Source organism: Camelus ferus, chromosome 23 (genome assembly GCF_009834535.1).
Source record: "Camelus ferus isolate YT-003-E chromosome 23, BCGSAC_Cfer_1.0, whole genome shotgun sequence".
Classification (NCBI taxonomy): Eukaryota; Metazoa; Chordata; class Mammalia; order Artiodactyla; family Camelidae; genus Camelus; species Camelus ferus.
The window spans coordinates 424,368-446,274 of NC_045718.1; the positions used below are offsets into that span (position 1 = coordinate 424,368).

The 21,907-nt window shown below is 39.2% G+C and overlaps 2 protein-coding genes across 4 annotated transcripts in view; one reads left to right on the forward strand and one right to left on the reverse strand.

Annotated features, from left to right (window-relative positions):
• IARS2 (isoleucyl-tRNA synthetase 2, mitochondrial) overlaps window positions 1–1,356 on the reverse strand; it is a 42,990-nt gene extending 41,634 nt beyond the window's left edge. Inside the window, exon 1 of the mRNA XM_032466751.1 lies at window positions 977–1,356. Within this exon, the coding sequence (XP_032322642.1) occupies window positions 977–1,243 (267 nt within the window). The 5' untranslated portion in view covers window positions 1,244–1,356. The remainder of the gene's footprint in view (window positions 1–976) is intronic.
• Window positions 1,141–21,702, forward strand: BPNT1 (3'(2'), 5'-bisphosphate nucleotidase 1). Of its 3 annotated transcripts, XM_032466752.1 has the most exons (11): window positions 1,141–1,265; window positions 2,339–2,467; window positions 6,992–7,119; window positions 9,987–10,091; window positions 10,779–10,886; window positions 12,048–12,096; window positions 13,316–13,407; window positions 14,530–14,574; window positions 17,259–17,456; window positions 19,702–19,807; window positions 20,829–21,702. In XM_032466752.1, the coding sequence occupies exons 3-11, from the start codon at window positions 7,000–7,002 to the stop codon at window positions 20,975–20,977; spliced, it is 972 nt and encodes a 323-aa protein (XP_032322643.1). In that variant the 5' UTR covers window positions 1,141–1,265; window positions 2,339–2,467; window positions 6,992–6,999; the 3' UTR covers window positions 20,978–21,702. The 3 variants fall into 3 exon arrangements, with proteins under 3 accessions (XP_032322643.1, XP_014417596.1, XP_006188213.1); XM_014562110.2 differs by lacking the exons at window positions 1,141–1,265; window positions 2,339–2,467 and adding an exon at window positions 2,474–2,607; XM_006188151.3 differs by lacking the exons at window positions 1,141–1,265; window positions 2,339–2,467; window positions 14,530–14,574 and adding an exon at window positions 2,474–2,607.
• The last annotated feature ends 205 nt before the right edge of the window (window positions 21,703–21,907 follow it).

Sequence of the window (21,907 nt, forward strand, 5' to 3'; positions counted from 1 at the left end):
TTGGCTTCAACACTGCTACTCTTTCAGTTTGGAATGCCACCCACTGCAATCCCACTCCCCATCCTCTACCTGCTGTGTGACCTTGACCCTTGTGGGCACGTCCTTTCGTTTGAAAAAACGTTTATAATATCCAACTTATGAAGCTGATGTAAAGATTATATGAGAAAATATGTGAAATTGTCCCTGTTCCAGAAATACAGAAGGCACTGGATAAAGCACTTTAAAAAATTAGATGGCCAAAACAGGTTTGTGAGTTTGAAACTCTGAAAGTTGTCGTAAGAATACTTAAGCTAAGCATATTTACTTAACCAATATATCCAGAATATTAGGGATTTTAAAGACTCTACAATTACACAAACTAACAAGTGAATCTCTGCCCTTAGAAAACTGAGTCTAATACGGGAGACGGACGCACAGTTTCGAAGTAAGCACCGCTACTTAATCCTTCAAACAAGCCATAATTCCAACTAGGAACCTACTGATACCACAAAGGTGAGCTTCAACTTTCCCTCATGATCGAATTTTTATTTATATGCGTTTACTTTTTAACTTACTTTTAAAAAGTAATACTAATTTACTTTTTAAAAGTCACTGGATGAGCGTCCAAATTCGACTTGTCTGTCTAAGCAGAAACTGGGACTTCTATTCCATCCGCACTCTCTGAGCTTCGCTAGTTTCCTCCTTAACATTCCCCCCTGGAACCTACTACCTCCGAGGGACTTGCCTACAGGTAGGTTCCTTCACTTATCTTTTCAGCCAATACAACCTGTGGGAATTGGATGGTTTCCACTAACCTGGTCACGACACCCCGGGCCCAAAGGGGCTGGAGCCAGCGGCCGGGTCCCGCCCCGCTCGGGGTGTGGGTGGCCCGGGCGTGGCTCCGGGGAGGGCCCGAGGTCCCTCCGCCCCGGGCCGGGTCGGGCCTCCCTCCCGAGGCCCGGCTCCCGACCAGCGCTGCGCACAGGCCGGCCCGTACCTGCTGGATCTCCAGCTCCGTGTCGGGCTGCTGGCGGCCCAGCAGCTTCATGGGGAAGCTGGTCTGCGGCAGCAATACCGTGTCCCGGTAACTGCCACTACTCGAGTTCTGCAGCTGGTTACTGGCCCCGGTGACCGACCGCACCAAAAGCTGCCTCGTCGTCCCTCGCCAGCCCGGGCGACAAGGAAGGCGGGGCGGCGCCCACAAACTACGGGCCGCGGCCAGAGCCGCTGCCCCCGGCCCACGAGGGCGCAGCTCCCAACGCATGGCGGGCCCAACCCAGCTCCAGGTGAGCGCAGGGCCTGGGTTCCCGCCTCGGGTCCGGGGAACCGGGAGCCCAGAGAACCTGCGCAAGCCTAGCGGGAGTGCGCACGCGCGCACAGCAGGGAAGGGGCGGGGAGCGCGGCGCCACATCCGGGTCTTGGCGCCAACCTCTGAAGGGCGGGGCTGACTCTGAGGGGTGGGGAGAGGCGTGGCCGGCTCGATGAGCTCCTATTTAAATTAAAGGGCTTTCAAAAAATATTTTATTTAACTCAATATAACCAAGGCATTATCACGTCAAAATGCAGTATAAAATCATATATGATATGTTAATATGAAGTTATAACTATGATATTTCACCTTCTTTCTCTTCATTCTAAGTCTTTGAAATTTGCTATGTAATTTACCCGGGCAGCATGTCTCCATTTGGACTAGCAACTTACCAAGCTACAGGATATGTTTGCTATTAACTCTGCCATCTTATTTTATGTTGTTATAGTCTAATCACAGTGCCCTCCTTTTTAATATTGAAAGAAAAATCATTGCCGATTCGCTCTGCTGTTCTCACGGCAGGTCTGCATCCCCCACCCCCAACTCACACACATAAATACAGGCAGACACAAGAAGCGTGCTCCTTAAATATATGGTGAAAGCCTAAATGAATAAACAGGCAATTTTTGTTTCTGCTTGTTTGTTTTTCTGTGCCTTAAAAAGCACCAACCAAACAAAAATCATTAATAGAATACATCCTTCCTGGAAGAGAGAAAATCTCCCAGGAATTATCAGCAAGCAAATGAAAGGGTCACAGACCCTTTTAGGAATCTGATAAATGCTTTTAAAAAGGAAAAGTAAGCGCTAGTAAGACGCTTCTGCCCTCTGTTGTGGAGGCAGTGGGCGGAGGTGGGGGCATCGTGGACCGCATAAAATAAAGCCAGTCCACCGACCCCTAGGGGTTCGAGGTTAAGCAGCCGCCGGCCGGCGCAAGTTGGCATCATCAACCCAGGGCACATTTTAAGAGTGAACTGTGCGCATAGGACTGGAAGACACCGGAAACCAGAATGAGTCTTTAAAGGCAGACACACCTTTTGCTTTGACTGCAAGCGGCTGGATCCTAAGGAGAGCTTGGAGAAAACACGGAGAAGCGGAGCTCTCCCGCGGGTCGGAGTCTGACCGGAGAGAACAGCAGCGGTTCTGCGCCTGCGCCGAGATTCCCGCATGCTCAGTGCTGAGGTAGGTTCGTCCCGCATCCACTGATGACCTAGAGAGAGAGTGGGCGCTGTACCGGACGCCGCGAGGGATCTGTTGCTTGATAACGCTCTTTGGGCTACCCCGAAGTGTCCTTCGTCTGATTTTGTCCCAATTTTGTCACCGTAAGTCTCTCCTCTGCGGGTCAGCGCAAGGGCCTTAGGCAGGTCTGAGTAGTTTATTGGTCCCCCAACTCCACTCCCTTGCACAGATACGAAGAGATTCAAGGGATTTACGTTAAAAAAAAATTTACATGCATCAAATTGCCTCTCCAGATATTGCAGTTTCGGACCTATACTCTTGAGCATTTATTTTTCTCTGTTGTTTTCCTGCCTCGGGGTCTTTTTATGGCTATATATTGTAGAGATAACAAGGCAAACCTAAACAGTGGGTTCGTTTGTGCACCTGAATCTAGACTGTTTTACACCTAAATGTAAATCTGATTAAAATAGCGGATATTCTTCCCACTTTCTTTCTTGGTGGTAGACTTACTTAATTTATTTAGTTTCTCTGAAAATGTAATTGCTAGTTCAAAAGATGTGTACATTTTACTTTTAATAAGAGTTTCAAAAAGGGAGGTTTCACCACTTTACATTCTACTGTTAATGCTCAGGCGGCTCTCTCTTCACATTATAGCCAACACCGGGCAAACTTTCTTGTCTATGCCAGTCTTACAAATGAACGATCATTTCTCATTGTTTTAGTTTGCCTTTTTTTCATAACTAGTGAAGTTGAGCATTTCCTGATTTAATGGCCATTTTATTTTTCTAGGAATTGCCTGTTGGTGTCACTTACTCATTTTTCTGTTGGCTTATTCATCTTTTACATATTGATATATATAATATGTTTACATAACAAAAATTAGCTCATTTGCATAGTGTGAAACACTTTTTTTTTCTCATTTCGTCATTCCTCTGCTTTGTTTATGGTACTTTGGCTAGACATTTTCATTTTTATGCAATCAGGTTTATCAATCTGTTCTGTGAGTTCTTGGTTTTTGTCATGCTGAAAAGTCCTTTTCCAAATTTATAAAACATCTCACCCATTTTATTCCCATACGTTTATGGTTTCATTCTTAATTTTAAAAATCTTGCATTGATCTGGAATATACATTGATACAAAGAATGCAAAAAGGTTCTGACAGTTTTTTTTTTAATTAGCAATTGTCCCATTTTTTTTTTTTTTGCATAATTAACTTTGTGATTTGAAATACCACATTTAGTGAGTTTGGATCTGTCTCTGGAATTTATTTGATTCCATTAATCTGTCTCTTAAATTCTGTCTGGGACTAAACTGTCTTAATTACTATTGCTTTATATCATATTTTGATAACTGGTAAGGAGGGTATCTCTATTCATTGCTCTTTTTAACAGAATTTTTAAGCAGAATTTGCTCTGTTATAGTCAGGTTCCAAAAGATAATCTTAGTATTTTGATCGGGAAATCATTTATTTTAAGATCCTAATCATCATATACTCACCACCTTTATATTGAATTCAAGATACCTCTCCCAGGCTATAAGAAGAAATGGATTATTTGATTCTTGTTGTTTTTATCCTTCTGAACAAGCCCTGTTGGCAGCTGTAAAGATTTCTTAAATGACGGAGTGTTAGACTGATTGCCTTAAACGTCATATAACCTTTTTTCATACTCTAAGCCTCAAGTCTAGAATGTTATGAAAAAGAACCTGTTTGGTGATTCAGGGTCACACTGGTTATCACATTACATTCTAAGAGTCAAAAGAGCGTTGCATACAACTGTAAGTATTTTTGGCCTTTAACGCTGTTCATATGTCCCTGCAGGGTAGCTAGTAATGAGGTCAATCATCATAATAATGATTAGCCAGTATTATTTATTGCTTACCTTGTGCCAGGGACTGATTTAATAATTACACTGTTTTTGAAAAAGCTTTCAGAAAGGTAGTGTTTTAGAACCAAAAAAGTGTAAAACTGCTGGAGGAGGAACTATAGTGGATGCAATCTGAACTGCTGTGAGGAAGTTAAGGACTTGCAGGTCGCTTTTTGGCCTTTCTTTGTAGTCACCTGTACCCTCAACAGGTAATTCCTATTTGGGGTTCTTGGAGGGGACGCAATTAAAAAGGCTAATAGGACCCTTTTTAAATTTTTTTTTAACAGATTTTGCGTTTTAATCATATAATCAACCCTATTTTCTTTACACAGAGAGCCAAAATTGTGTTCATTTGTTTAAAAAATATGTAAGAAAAATATTAGGGCTAGGGGAGAGCCTAATATGTCATTACTAATTCAGTTTGGACCAGAGAAGCACTTCAGAGAAAATGGTAGAAATATTTTCTCATTTGCTAACTTAAATTCACAGGATCTCTTTATAAATCACTGTGCTTTACATCAGACCTGATGTTTGACACTCTTATAAAAACTGGTAATCGCTTTAAAGGTGCTTTATAAATACGATGTAAATTTTATGGGGAGTATAGTAGGGAGACAAAGCCTGAAAGTTTTCTTTAGAAGGAAATAACCATGGACTTGGCAAACCGAAGAGGAAGTGGTTTAGTTATATATGAAGCCTGACAAGGCTAGGATGATTGCTCAACTGGCTCAAAGGTAAATGATACCTGTGAAAAGTTAGAACACCATACAGTAAGGGAAAATGATCTGCCTTTCACAAACGGCATCTCATAGGACATGGGAACTGCATGAGCATATCACTGTATATTAAAATATCCTCAGTGGTTAAGACATCTGGGTGGTACAGATTAGCTGCCTGAAGACTGCCTCTTCCAGTGCAAAATAAATCAGACACATGGCTGGTCATGGATGTAAGGGAGATAGGTCGACAGAGTGTTTGATAAATTATTTCTCCTGTTTTCTATTTGAAGTGTTCCTGAATTAGTAATCATCATAAAGGATTTTTCCACGTGTCACACCCAGTATGTCAAGAAAATGAATCTAGCCTGGTTATGCTGTAATAAGATAAACAGAATTCAAAGATATAGAAACTCATTTTATTTTTATCTATTCCAGGTAGCTATCAGCCACAGTATGATATTCATTACTTTACATCAGTTTGAATTCTGTCTTCATTCTGAAGGGTTTCAAATATTTCACTCAGTTACGTTCAATTATGTATTATCCCTGTGAACAGAATGTGGTTGATAGAAAAAAAGATGTAAAGAGGTTAAAAGGCACATCAAATCAAATATGCAACCATAAATTGGTGGTAGAATGATAACTCCTGCTGAATTGAGGTCGATAATGTCCTTTCTGTGTCTGTGTTGTATTCCCTTATTGCACTGAAAAAATGTCGACTTACTTTGATTTGAAATGGGAGAGTTTTTGTCACAGATTGGTTCCCTGTAAGCACTCTGAGACCAAGTACAAGGATGATGTACAAGAGGTTTTTTAGGGAGTGTTCCTGAGATCACTCATGAGAAATGTGAAGAAAGTAGGAACGAGCAGGGGCCTGGGAGGAGTCGGACGGGGATACAGTCCCAACTAAGGCTCAGCCCGCGCCATGGGCATTTGGAAGCTAGATGGCCCATCAGAATCGGGGTGGCAGCCCAGTTGGAGTGGGGGGTGGCCTTTACACCCCACTGTTGACCAGTTTCAGGTGAAATGACTCTTCTCAGCAGATAAATTCCCAAAGAAAAGGGACAGTTGAAGACCGTCTGCTCGCAGCCCTCTCTACAGCTGGGGAAGTAAGTCCTTCCACCCCAGAGAGAATCTAGGTGGTGTGTCCTGGCATCAGAACAGTCAGTAACGTTGTAGGGTTTGAATTTGTATTTTCAAAGAAGAATTTACTTGATTCTAAAAACTGATTTTTCCATACTTTTCACTGGGCCAGAAGCTACTTGACACTCATTACTTTTCCGAACGGCTGGTCTTCACTCCAATGATCATGTTGCTTGTTCTCTTTCTTTGGCTACTGATGAGGATAGTAGTAAATAACTGGCAGGTTGAATTTTATTTAATCTCTGAAGGACTGTTCACTGATTTTCAGAGACTAAATGTAATCGCATGTAATCCCTCCCCTTTTTAATTACTTCCCCCATATGCTCACATCCCTAGTGCTACTCACATCTCTCCTGGCACTTACCAGTTTTATGTTATAGACATTAGGTTAGAGTATTTTACCTGCCACCCACCAAAATATTAGCTCATTAAAATGAACAAATATTATGTCTTATATTTTTAACCGCTGAAGCACCTTCCCCAGTCTTTGCACTTGACCCAAGTCATACCTAAAACTTTTCCACATGCTCATAGGCTTGCGCCAGGTTTCCCCATGCCTCAAAGTGTCCCACCTGCAGAGAGAAGGAACTCTGCAGAATTTTGGGGGAAAGCTAATGCTGAGGTGGAGTCTTTTTCCAAGTCTCTTTTAGTAAGTATTTATTAAAGAATCTACACAGTTAATTGAAGCAGTCGGAAGTAAGCACTCTCTCTATATATATATATGTTGAGTTAAATACAGGTAAATGAAACCAGTAGTTGGCTTTGAAAGTAACAAAACGTCTCTCTCGGTTTCCCTTTAGGGCATATCATGGCTTCCAGTCCCACTGTGTTGATGCGGTTGGTGGCCTCGGCATATTCTATTGCTCAAAAGGCAGGAATGATAGTCAGGCATGTTATTGCTGAAGGAGACCTGGGTATTGTGGAGAAGGTACTGAAAGTCTCATCTCGTTTCATACCAACTATTTTTTGTTACTTGAATTTTAGCTAAAAGGATGTAATAATCTGGACAGACTTTAACAGTGGACATAATCAGTGGCTTCCTTATGGAGAGTGCAAGACCTTTAGTTCAAGTGGGCTCCACTTCTGGTTTGAGAAGGACTCCAGGCTGCCTACATCCAAAGCCTTTATTTATGTAACTGGGCCCTCTGACCGCTGTCCAGCTCCAGAGCACTGGAACCAAGCTTCATCGCCTCAAGTAATATATTACATGTAAAGCCATGCAATCCTTAGTGAACCCGACATGTTTGTAAAATCTGGCATTTAAATAACTATCCATTACATTCAAAGCTTTACATTTTTTTTTTTTCGTCATGGAAAAAAACCCAAAGCAAAGTTTTTCTTTTCAGTATGGTCATTAAAAATGTAGATAAATTAACAGAAAGATAGTTTGTAGTGATAATTGATTCTTAAATGAAATCCCACCATGCATATAGTCTAGTTTAAAATATCATTTCTTCCACAAGATTTGATTATGACTTTACATTATGAATTTTATATGCAAGTTTCCATGTATTAACTTTTTGTTATAATCTTTAAGGAAGATTGTATTGTAATTTTGCCCAAGTGAGAAAATTTTAGGATATGATAAACGTCTTAATGATTTGAAATAGAAACATAATTAAGGCACTCTTTTATGGTAAGTCAGGCATCTAAGGCTATTAGCATAAAAAATATTACTCACATATATGAGTAAAAAGCAACTTAGAAATAAGTTCCTGTGAATTAAAAATTAAGAATAAAAATCACACAAACAAGTGAAATAAATCTCATTTCCCTTTTTGATAGATTTATGGGCTTAATAGTATGGGAAATAGATAGAGGGTATCCTGATTTCATAAAAAAGATTATAATAGTCTCATTTTCCGCTTTCAAAAAAATGTTCACGGTATTCATAGTATATGACATCTCCCATCCCCCATCCTGAGCCACTGTTAGGTGCACTCATAACTGGGTGAACAATGTTACCCCCAAATTTTATTTGTGACTCACTTTTCAACCTGGAAAGGATCGTTGGTGACATCACAGGATTCTGTTGTGTATATGTTTAACAAATACAATTGTATTAAGTACAACTTTTAAAAATTGATTGAATGCATCTTTTCAAAAGTGTTGTGGAAGAAGAGGCTATAGAAAGGATGCTTAACAAGTTTGTCAATAAAATGAGGCTGGGCTAGTTAATGTGTAAGAATAAGTTTTCAAAACACTTGTAAACTCTGAGAAAAGTGGGCCAAATTCAACAAGGTATTACAACAGGAATAATTATAAAGTCCTCTATTTATGTTCAAGTAGTAAGGGGTAAATCTGACTCAAATGTGTTTGAAAAAGAGGTTTTAGTTGACCACGTCCATGCTCAATGATAAACCAACAATGTAAAACAGCTACTTCAGAAGGCTACTAGTCTTACTATCTTTTTTTTTAATCATTTTATCTATTATGAAACATAGGAAGTAGAGAAAAACAGCAAAAAGTACAAAATCACCCATCATGCCACCACTGCTTATATTTTGGGTCATATCTTTCCATATTTTTTTTGTTAGCCTCACTTATTTTGTTTAAATTGATTTTATGTTGTGATTCTATTAGATGGACCACTTTGTAGCCGATATCTAAGGAGTAATAGAAATACAGTGTTCAAGTCAGAAAAAAAGTTAATAATCTCACTGTCGTCTCTGCTGGCCAGCACTTCTGGTACTTTATATCCACTTGTTGACACTTCACTTAAAAAGAGACGGGGCAAGATCAGATTTGTCACAAAAAGTATCCAGAATGGTGAGCTCTGGCACCACGTCAGTAGAAAGGGCAGGAAATAACCTTATTCCAGAGAAAAGTTGGGAGAGCTTTCCTCAGAGTTGAATGGCTCCCAATGTGTCTTTTTTTTTTTTCTCTAGGCAGTGGTCTCTAAACTTGATTTATATATAAGTAATCTTCATATTCAACAATTCTTTTAAGTAGTTTCATTCCATAGATATTTATAGAGCACCTACTCCGTGCCAGACACAATTCTTTAGGAAATAAAGATCTCTGCCTTTGCGGCACTACATTCTAGCAGAATTGTTCTTTGCATTGAGTTAACCAGCAAACTTCAGTGTGGCGTAAAGGGGTTGATTTTCGTAATCATTCCTTATCTCATTACAAAGTGTTACAAACGTTCTGCTATTAAAGATAAAATAATCTGTAAATCCACCTAAACAGGCATGTATAAATTGCACCACGTCCTAATTCTCTGAAAGCAAGGTTAACAAAGGAAGTGGTGACTGTCTTTCACAAGCATGACCAGGTGACCTATGGATTGAGTTGAGTGCCATAGGTATTAAATATTACTGCTGTTCATTTTCATATTTTTATAGTTTTAGAAATAAGAATTTTGAAATAAGAAATAATGAATCGTTTTGAGGATCTGTTGAATTACTGTTAGTGAGTGGAACTTATGGAAGGGCAAAAAAGCAATACTTTTAAAATAACTAAAGATACAGATTTTAGCTCTGCCTTGAAAATTTATGAATTTCCTGTCTCTCAACTTGTTTAAGCAAAAGATTAATCCAGAGATGTTATAAAAGGAATTTGTGAACTGGGAGAGAAAATGTTCTAAGTAATTTAAAAGCTCCTTCCCAAACTATAACCACTGTAAATCCCATGAGAAAAAACAAGCCAAGAAACTCTGACTCATTTGGTGTTAAGCTCTATGAACCATAAAACAGACAGTGTAATTTAAATGATACAGGTACTTACATATGAGGCATCAGAGAACAACTTATTTCATATTAGTTCTGCTAAAATTTGCATTCTGTGTTGCAGACCTGTGCGACAGACCTGCAGACCAAGGCAGACCGATTGGTTCAAATGAGCATATGCTCTTCATTGGCACGGAAATTTCCCAAACTAACAATCATAGGGGAAGAGGTAAGACTTGTCAGGATTTCATATTTTTTTAAATCTCTGTTTACCATACAGATTTGTAATTGCCACTATAGTGACTTCAAGCATTATATCTAATGTTTTACAAGAAAATAACTATTGTGTTCCTTGGAATTTTTAGGAAATGTCTGATTTTAGAATATTTTGGTCCATTTCTAGGCCACATGTCTCAATTCTTAACTACAAATGATATGGTTACTGTTATGACATTCAGCATACAAAGTATAAGATGGGCAATGTTCTAAAACTTTGGAATAAAATGGGTTTTATTGTTTCTGGTTTTGTTTTTGTTTTAATTAAGGCTTATCTGCATGCTTGTTCAAAGACTAACACAGTGAAGGTGAAGAAATTGACAGACATCGCATGAAACTGAGTGTAGATGTATCTGATGTCAGAGCCACTAGTTTAAATAAGTTTGTAGTACTTAAAAATTCTTTTCTTTTTAATCCCTGTTCAGGATGATGAAGTGGGGACCCTTTGTAATCAACTTTGAGGAGCAATATCTAGTTGTTTTTATAGTTTTATTCGGTTTGCTTGAAAAGCTCTGAACATAAATGGTGAACAGTAAGGACCAGTGGAACCCGTGATGCTGCGTTTCCTCCTGTGACTGAGGCAGGGGGTATTCTGTACACACGAAGTGGCTTCAGTAATCATCAGTGTCCTCTGCTTTAGGACCTGCCTTCTGAAGAAGTGGATCAAGAGCTGATTGAAGATGGCCAGTGGGAGGAAATACTGAAACAGCCATGCCCGTCCCAGTACTGTGCTATCAAAGAGGAAGATGTATGAACCGTTTGATGACTTAACTCCCTGTTCATCTTCATTTTTTGCCATAGTAAAGGAAATAAAATTTGCCATAATGATAGAAAGTTGGTAGTTATAAAATAGGGGCAACCAGGAACTTGAAATCTTTCAGAACCAACATAGACATATCCAGCAACCATATGGGATGCCTGACCTGTTAACTTGAGGTTCAGTTTCTCATCCTATTGATTTCCTCTCCACTCTAAAACTATTATTAATAATGCTTTTGGGGAGAAAATCTAATTTGTTATTTAGTAGATTTGGTGGTAAAACATTTCACTGGTAATTGGAACTGGAAGGAGATGAACTAGATTGCTACTTTGTATTTTTGGAAGGCCATAAAAATTACCTCCATTGCTTTCCATAATTGCTTAAATCTATGGCTTCATATAACTAACATACTTCTTTAACTTTTGAATTTTAATTTATTTAACACAAATTCATTGAGCACTTACTGTGAGTAAGGCATTTTGCTCTGTGATACGGAGCATACAAAGAAAAGACGTGGTGTCTTCCATCAGCAGCATGCCCCTACAAATTCATGTCAAGTGTTGTAATTCTAGTGGTTAATGGCCATGTATCCTGAATCATGTTAGGAGTCCTAATATAAAGGAATTTCTTTTTAATCCTACTGCCAATTTTATAAAGCATTCATTTTTCTCTGGCATATATAGACCATGTCCTTAATATATAATATATAATCAGACTGTCATTTTTTTAAATCAGCATTTATATGTAAAAATAAGTAGCAACTACACAATGTTCAAAACGTTATTGGTGCCATTTTAAAGTCTTCCTTGTATCACCGTATTGAGCTCAGGATGTTCATGGCACTGTTTTTAGTGTTCAGGTGACAAACTTTTATCAGTTAAGCATTTCATATTTAAATTCCTTAAAATCAAACTTTTCTCTAATTTACATAGACTTATTCCATGATTACAAAACAGTAAGTTTTTCTTTTTTTTAACTATCACAAAAATGACATTGGTTTAAGCCATCCATAATATAACTTCAAAAATGAAAAACAATTTTATTAATCTACTTAGTAATTAATTTACTTAAATCAATTTTTAAATTAATCTACTTAAATCAATTTTTAAAGTTTTAAATGCCTAATTTGGATATTTTCTCTTTTTTTAGCTTGTGGTCTGGGTTGATCCTCTGGACGGTACCAAGGAATACACTGAAGGTTGGTATCTCTTCTGTGTTTGACAGCAGTAGAACTGGTATATGATGTTTAGTTGTAAACATTTAATCTCCCTCAAATACCACCCCCCACCCATACTACACCACTCCCAGAGTTCTAATGTCTCCCAGGTGAGAATAGCTAACATTAAACCAGTGTAACCAAAGGGACTATGCTGAACCCCCAGCTCTATTGGGGTGGAAAAACAATGAAAAGTGTGGCTGTACCACCTTGCTCTGCCACCTCCACCGTCCCAGGTCCACCCTTCTCACTCCCCTCATCTGTGAGCTGCTAACTCAATTCACAGCCTTACCTTTAAAGATGGGTTTTAAAACACAGTAAAAGATTTCTCCTTTCTGAAATTATCTAAGATGAGAAAAATTAGAAAGCAGCAAATTAAATTAAAATTGGCAACATTGAGTAAGAAGGGCCAGGCTCTGAGCCAGAGTTTTAGGTTTTAGGAACATAGCATAAGCTTGGGTTTTTATTTTTGAAATAAAGATCTATATAGGTTTTCTTATATTGGTTCTCAGCTTCATGGCTTAAAAAGGAAAATTTCTCGTAATTACTAGAGAAAACTCTCTCTGTCCTTGGATGAGACATATCTACAATGAGTGAATCACGCAGTAAGTGTGTGTGTGCTGAAAATGTCTCTAAAATCCATTGAGAAGTAGGGGAACTCTCAGTGTGTGTAAGCACACCTACGCAGCTTGTTTAGATCTCGACCCCCACCTCCAGAGATTTTGATTCACTAGCTCAGGGAAAGAGCTTGAAAATCTGTATTGTAAAAATTGAGCCAATTAATTCTAATGCTGCTTGATAGTCCTTCAAACCCACTTTGAGAGACCTTAATTTAGAGGCTTGAAATGCAAGTCTAGAGAGTGACCTAGCAGGCAGGAGTGAGTTGGGCAGTGGTGGCGTGGGGCACAGAGGAATCTAATGATAGTGGCTGCAGAAGTATGGCTGGTTTATTTGATTGGTTTCCAGATTGTACTAACGAGACCACGGAGTATCAATTCAGTTAAGTGGCCACAGTCCCTACTTCTGTCTCTGGCCCGCTCTCCCTTAGAATCTGTGTATTTTGCCAAAAGTGGGATTGATCACGATGAGTCATTGCAAATTCCTTACCTTTACTACAAAAATAACTCGCGGCAACTGATGTGCTGATGGTGTGTTATCATATGAGAAAGTTATATGATGGATACTCATTCCTTCTGTAAAGGTCTTCTTGACAACGTGACAGTTCTTATCGGAATTGCTTATGAAGGAAAAGCCATCGCCGGAGTTATTAACCAGCCATATTACAACTACCAGGTATTACTATAAATGATACCAAATATTTTGTTACATAAATAATTATGGTGGTATGGGATTCCTAATGTTATCTCATCCAGTGGTTTCTAGCTTGGATGCATATCCAGTCAACCTGGGGGAGTTTTTTCAAAGTATGGATTCCCAGGTCATACCCCAGACGTATCGAATCAGAACCTCTGGGGGTGTTAATGTCAGGAATGCATATGATGTGTGTGTGTGTACACAGACACACTGTATGTACTACAGGCTTTTTTTAGTATGTGCCTTATGATCCAAGTCATAAGCAGAAGTTTGGAAACTACTGATATGCTTGATCATTGAGACACCTGACTTACAGGTGGTTCTCAAAGCACATTGACGAAATGAACCATTTCAACTGGGAAAAGATGCTAGCCATGCTGTTTTCCAGGTAACAACACATAGGGCCTAAGGTACAGTCAGCACTGATAACAGAAGTAAATAGGCTCTTGCACTCTTTTCTCTTATTTTTGTCTCTCTCATCTGCTTTGACTTTCCATTATACTCCCAAGAAATTGTCTGCCATAGAAGCAAGAGACTAATGTGATTCCAAAGCAGGAATATGCCATTAGATCACATTAAATGTTAAAGGAAATCGTTGAGATAAAGTACTTATGGTATTTATATTAGTGCGACCTAGATAGAACTTTGGAGGAACAAAGTAAGCAGAGTGGGGACTGCTACTTCTCAATTTCCAATTTGACTTTAGAGCAGGATTAATCTTTACTTCTAAGGTAAATTTTTTTTTCTGCCAACTGTATGATTATAACTTTTTATTTATAATCATATGCTTCTTAAGATTATTTAGCAAAAATAGTTATGCATTATATTGGGAAAGCCTCTCATATTGAATGGCTTAGGACTCCGTTAATTCTTTTAACATGACTAATTTGTATGCAGTATCATATGCAGACACAGGTTTGCAGCTATCATGTAAACTTTAAAGTAAGCTAATACTATTACTTAAAAGAGGGGCATTTAATTCATAGATAATATTGTACTGCATGGCACCTTTCATCAAAAAAAGATCTGAGTGCTTTGAAGTTGTTAACAGTTTCTGTCACTTCTTTTTAAGATTAGAAAAACTGTATTCATTTTCCACAGAACAATGAAAAGCAGAAGTTAAGGGAACCCAGGAATGAAGCAAAGGTGAGAAAAATAGGTAGGCTTTTGGCCCCACTAGTACGTAGAGAAGAGGCAGGCAACGTGTGGTGCCCCAGGTAGTCACTGTCCAGCCCATGTACCAGCTCATTTTCCTCAGTTCTGCTTCCCTCCTTTGTTACCTGTCTCTTCACCACATTTCCTTCCCGACACTCTCTTCTCCTCTCTTGCTTATGCCTAAAATTTTGTTGCAACAAGTAGACAAGTTGTTGAGCTTTGTGGGTAGTATTCAAGACTGAGTATTCAATTTAAAATCATTATCATCTTAATGGCTAAAATTTATCAAGAGCTTACTGGGTACTGCCAGACAGAAGAGATTCACATGCGTTATCTCATTCTAATGCTCACCATAATCCTTTAAGGAAACCTTTATCCCTGTTTTAAAGAAAAGGAAACTGAGACAAAAAGCTTTCCCTAGTTGGTCAATGGCAGGTCTGGGATTCAGACCCCGGTCCAAGCTTGTGGCCATTACTCTGTATTGCTCTCTTGAGCCGGATATAAAAGACTTTGAACAATCCAGAATTTATTCTTGCTCCTAACAGGTACTGAAGCTGGTAGGCACTCGAAGGAAGGAGCGCAGCACAGTGTGAAGCCCAGTCTGTCTGTGTATCGGAGCTGGCCTCTTATCCATTGTGAATCTTAGTTAACTCACCACTAAGGGGAAAATGTTAGCCTTTATTACCCCTAGACAGTTGTTGTGGAGACTCTGAAAGAGAGAGACAGTGAGAGAGGCTGAGAGGTCAGGACTACAAAGGAAGGCCAGCTGGCTGCCTCGTGGGATTGCATTTACCGCACCACAGCGGCCAGATTCCATGGGCCCGTCCTCTTTGCCTACATATTCATTTACAGAGTTTTCAGGGACCAGAATGCTCATGTCCACTATTTAGTATGCATTCTTTTCTTTTTCAGAATAACTGGAGAGCTGAATTAATAGATTTTTTTAATGGAGGCATTGGGGGTTGAACCCAGGGCCTTGTGCACGCTAAGCACTGCCACTGAGCTATAGCCACCCCGCAACAGATTTCTTGAGAGCATGGAATTAGTCTCAGCAATTAAGCAGAAGCACAATGAGCATATAGTAGCCCATCGTTACTTTTCAGATTCCAGTCTCTCCAGTGGTGTAGACTCAGGAGGAAACGGGGGAAGCACACGAATGGATATTGAGCACCAAGTGCTTGCTCTTTGGTTCCTTTGTTGCCCCATTTGCAGGGTGTGCTCTCAGCACACAGCCTTCAGCTGTCAGCCTCTTCGGGGAGTGCCTCACCTGTAAAGAACCACCTTGCCAGTGACACGCCCCTTCCCAAGGGAGTCCACTTCCAGTGACCAGTTATTGGAGGGGTATAAAGGCCTGGCATTTCAACCCAGTTTGGGATGTGTTCTCCTCAATTGGGCACAGCCCTGAAAAGCCATTCTGGCTCCAGAACTCCCCACAGGGTCGGCTGAAGCTGTTGTGTCTGCATCACCGCTCAGTGTCGCCCTCTGTCCACTCACGCTGCCTTCCCTCCCTTCCACATATGTTAATCCCATGGGTGCTCCTTAATAAACATTCTCCCTATCTCAGAGTCCCCTTCCCAGGGAATCCAACCCTGCAACATAAGCATGCTTCACTGTCGTAGTGCCCAGAGTACTGCAATAGGGCAAAAAAGATGATGTGTTCGAAAGCATTTTGACAAGTAAACTGAGATGGTACAGTTTAGTGATGAAAATATTGGCTTTGAACACAGTTGAGCCTGACTTTGATTCTTACCTTTTTAGAGTCCTTCAGGTTTCTTAATGATTCCAAATCTCATTTTTCTCATCTGCAAAATAAGGATGACAATACCTACTTCATGGGATTGTTCTGGGGACTAAATGAGATAACACATGTAAGACACTTAGTGTGGTACCCGGTACATGTTTCATATTCAGTAAAATATACATCTGTCTGTTTACTGTATTAATATAATGGTATTTCAGTGACTTTGTGTTAATCGTTTGGTGCATCAGGTTTACTTGCCATGAAATACAGGTTATGTTTCTCTAGATGAAGTATAAGTTAAAACAATATGGTGGAAAATTCTGTGGGCTCTGCAAAGGAAAATACAGATTCTGGGATTGCATTGTCATTGCCATTTTACTGCCACAATACTCAGTAAAGTCTTTAACCCTGACCCCATTTTCCATGGCCACTCTTCAGTATTAGCTTGTTCAGTCGCTTTGTCTCAATAGAGCAAAACAGATTATCACCATGACCTGTTCCCATAGTAACATGATCCTTACTGTTCCCTGGACATTGAAAAAGTAGTGATCAATCCATGGTATCTCATTTCCTGGCAACTTACGTACCTTTTGTGAACAGCTGTTTTCAAATACAATAACGAGATTGTCAGATAATCTGAGAGGAACAGGAATCAGTATATGATATTTGCCTTTCCTGAGGACTCCAGGGAATAACAAAAATTCCCTTCAATATCTTTGAAACCCGATCATTAACCAAAAGAACAATGAGAATAATCAGTTGATTCTCTCAGGAAGAGTTCTCTGTCGATGATATTGTTGTTGTACTTTATAACATTATCATGTTTTCATTTAAAAAAAAATCATGCTGCTAATATAACTAAATGTTCTATCTGTGGCGAACATTTTTCTCCAAGTGATGACAAGCTTTGCTGCTGTTTCCCCCGCTGACATAGGCAGGCCCGGATGCCGTGCTAGGGAGAACAATCTGGGGAGTGTTAGGTTTAGGTGCCTTCGGGTTTCAGCTGAAAGAAGTGCCTGCTGGGAAACACATCATCACCACCACCCGGTCCCATAACAGCAAGCTGGTCACTGACTGCATTACCGCCATGAAGCCAGACGATGTGCTGAGAGTGGGAGGAGCGGGAAATAAGGTACGAAGACCGTCCGTCATTCACTCCCAAATGCAGCTGAGTCACGGAAGGCCATCCTGAGCTTGTGAAAAAATGTGAACGAAGAGTTTAGGAGAAGGGCTTCAGGGTGGTAATTTGCTGTTAAAGACATATTTCAGCAACACTTGAATTTATTTTTAATGTTGCGGTTCAAATCTTTTTTATCTAAGAGAGGGTACTCATAATATAAGTCATTAAGATAAGACCCTGTGCCTCTTGCCAGCCCTTATTTTCTCTTACATCCTAGACCTTTCTCCTACCAACTCTAAGGATGGGCCTCCCTGCTCCTTCCTGGGTACTCCCCCCCATTCATTCATCTAGGCTCCCAACCACCTGAGAAACTTATGAAATGGAACATAGTTTGATCTCCATCCCTAGCCCTGATCTCTTCTCATCTGATTGTCCCTGAATAGCATCATGATGACCTCCTTCAGGTATCTCCGATTCAGCCCAGTTTGAGCCCATCCTCTTTCTACCTGCCCCCAGACGTGTTCCTCTCCCAACCCCTATCTGCCTGATGGCACTGCCATTTTCCCAACTGTTGCAGCCAGGCACCTGAAAGCCACCCTAGATTCCTTCCTTTCTCCCACCCTATCAATCGGGTCCTACCTCTGGATCCTCTTAATTCTTCCCTAATGTCTCTTCTTGTCCATTTCAACTGCCAGTGCCCTAGTTGAAGCCTGTCATCATCCCTCACCTAGGCTTTACAGTAGCTTCCAAATTGGTCTCCCCATTCAAAGTCACATCTTCACAATGCCACTAGAGCAACTGAAAATGCAAAGCTTACCATATGTCACTCCCCTGCCCCCAATCCCTGGATGATTCTGCTTCATAAGAATTTAAAATCCAAGCCTATGAGAATGAGATGTAAATTCCTCTATATCCTGAACCCTGAACACCCCCAGGCACATGCATCTCACACTTGTGTGCCTGGCACAGGGGAGGCAAATAATAAATATTTTTTCAACTGAATGGAATTCGTTTCTCCTCACCTACTGTTTCGAGGCAATAATCAACTATTTCTAGATTTTCTAAAAGCATTTACTTATAAGAGGATGAAAAATGAAAGTTTAAAAATAATGCTATTTGAAAAAACATTTCAAAGTAAAAATATATTCCTGGTATTCACTGAAATATGATTCCTCTTTGGCCCTACTTTTGTAACTACAAAACCCAATTACCTCTTTTATTCCCAAGGGGCACCCTTCCCAGTAGGAACAAAGTTCCCTCCTGTACAGCCCCCACCTTATGTCCTATGAAAAGAGCTTGTTGGGCAGTTGTTAATTTTCTTACATCAAGGACCTCTTTGAGAATCTAATGAAAACTACAGCCTCTTTCCCCTCAAAAAATATACCTGGCACAGTTCTTGGCACATAGTAAGACTTGACACACATTTGCTAAGTGAAAGAAAAAGCTTTTACTCGAAAGTCCACAGCAGGGTTTAATCATTTCAAGGTGTTCTTGAATACAGTGGTCCTAGAAAGAATAACTAGTTGCATTGTGTTCACTGAGGTTTTTCTCATCCTCCCAGGCTCTTCCTCTCAGGTTTTAAAGAATGAATTTTGCAGTACTCATTATTTTACAGTATAACCGAAAAACAAGCCAAGTGACGCACTGAAAGGCTGATAGCAAGTTACTGTTGGAGACATACAGTTTCTACCAGTGACCTCAGTTTTGTATGAGTATTACAGGAGTTACTAGGATGACTATTTAAAAACTGATATTTTGGTAGCAGAAACAGCAACAGATATGATTCCAAAACAAAGACTTATGAAACTAGCTTGTCAGACTGGTCAGCATCGCACATCTGTCAGGACTTATTACAATGTATACATTATTGTGCTAGTTGATATTTCTGTACCCTTCATGTAACAATGCTCAGATTTCTAATAAAATTTAAAAACTTTAGTTTTTCTGCAACAACTATATATTGCTTTTATAGTAAGAAAGAAAAACAACATTAAAAAAGAAAACTTTAACTTGGAAGCTGCTCAGATATCCTTGTGGCTTCTTTGACCACTTTTCCTCCCTCAGGTCACTATATTATCATGCATGTATCCTATATATTTCTTCATAATACTCATGTTATTGAAACCTGCCAAGGACTTTAACCTAAGTTGAGTCTGACAGAGGAATTGAAATAGACTTTATAGCAACAAGCAGTTTCTCTTATTTGTACCTCAGTCATTTCATGGTCCAGGAGTAACACTGACCTTTAACCTTACAGATTATTCAGCTGATTGAAGGCAAAGCCTCTGCTTACGTATTTGCGAGTCCTGGATGTAAGAAATGGGATACCTGTGCTCCAGAAGTCATTTTGCACGCTGTGGGAGGTCAGTCCATTTTATTTGGGGGAATTTATCGTTCTTACACAATTTTTCTATCATGCTAGGATATAATATTCCAGTAATACTACTTTACCTAGACTCTTAGGATATAAAAGACAGAAGGTTACAGATTATGTAGTCCAACCCCTGCATTTCTGGTTGAGGAAGTAGATTGTCAGTGAATTCATTTTTCTTTAGTTACAGTGTCTCTTTGGGACCTTGCTCTGCATACAGTTAATTAATGAAGCCCTTGTTAATTGATGGCTTTAATGATTTGGGGATTTCTTTCCTTGAAAAGTAAAATATTCATCATCATTATCATCACTCCACTGAGTTTCTTTTAAGCCACCATTGGTAACTATCTCAGTGCTAGTGCTAAAGATCATAGAGTTAGATTTTTTTAATCTGACTAAAAATATATTGCAAATATATACACAGCAAGATGATTTTTTTCAATTTAAAATAGACATCAGGTCACGTCTATTCTTAATCACCTGAGTTTTATTTTATCATTTCTTCTAGCAGAATTTTGTATTGATACTTCAGCCTGTTGCATGCCAGGGAAGTAAAATTCATCATAATCTTCTCATTAGAATGTTAGGTGAAAACTGTAATATAATAGTTATGTTTTATGAACATAGTTCACTTAAATTCTTACCAAATAAAGTATTACCATTAAATGGTAGAATGAAGAAAACACTTTTGAAACCAGGAATAGTGGTAATGGAATATAGCCAATAGGAAGAGTAATCACCACAGGAAAAGAGAAATTAATTGATACTAAGAAATATAAATTGAAAATGCTAAATGAAATTGTTTTAATCAGGGAGGAAAATACAATGTTTTAGCCTTTTGTTAAGTTTCTCTGTAGCCTTAAATTGTGAGTGAATTAACACTTGACTTTCGTGGTCACGCATTATCTTCCTTATTTTATCCAGAATTATTTGGATATTATTGCATAGGGAAACAAGAGGAAACGACTAGAAACACAATGATCATTGACGTTATGTTGGTGTTTTTTCTGTAGGCAAGTTAACCGATATCCATGGAAATGCCCTTCAGTATAACAAGGAAGTGAAGCACATGAACTCCGCAGGAGTCCTGGCCACGCTGAGGAATTACGACTACTATGCAAGTCGAGTTCCCGAATCTGTTAAAAATGCACTTGTTCCTTAAAGGAAAATCTCACTGACTTAGCCAGGATTTTAAAACTAATTGGATGGAACTGGAGCGCCACCTTTACCTTATTCATGGTTGATCACCAATTTATATTTGGTTACTTAGGAGGAAAAAAAGAGAATTTTTAAATTTCTTGATTAATGAATCAACCAGACCAATTCTGACATCAGGAAAATTTGTAAAGTCAGTATATGTCACATTTCTTTTCCTCCTTTGTTTGGAGAAATGAGAGGAAAGTTTAGTTCCAATTGGCTATCCTGGTCAAGTGCTTAATCAACATTCCTGTTTCGTAAACCAGATTTCTTTAGGGGGTGGAACCACAAGTTGTTACCTGAATCTCATTCTTGTTTTTCACAGTAATTTAAAAACTTTTCCTACTCCCATTATGAATACATTAAAATGTCATTATGCATGTCGATGAAACAGATTTGGGGGAAAAGTTTCTTAATAATAAATTATTTAATTGTAGCTCTCTCTGTTATTCATGAGCTTTTTTTATTTTTAAGTATTTGAAAATTAAATACTGTCTACTAGGGGCGTGACTTTATTCCTGTGGCATCATTATGCTGCTGAACTGTGGAAAGTTAGGCCATTGCTCTTATTCCTTTCACGGGGGGATTACAATACAGGCTATGAAAATTATCCTGACATTCTGCCTAGGTTTTTATTTATAAGGTGTATGTCCCATGCTTTTAAATAAATTTCTCTGTTATTGGACTAAACAAGTGGTTGAAATTAATCATTCCCAAACCTACTGTATGTCAGAATCCTATAGGAAGCTTTTCAAAAAATGTGACTTCACAGTCTCCATCCTCGCGATTTTGACTCTGTGTATTTTAAGACAGCTACTCCAGGGACTTGATAATGTTTAAGTGTAGCACTCACTGGGAGATAATGGAGTACTAGCTTACAGAGTAGCTGCCATCT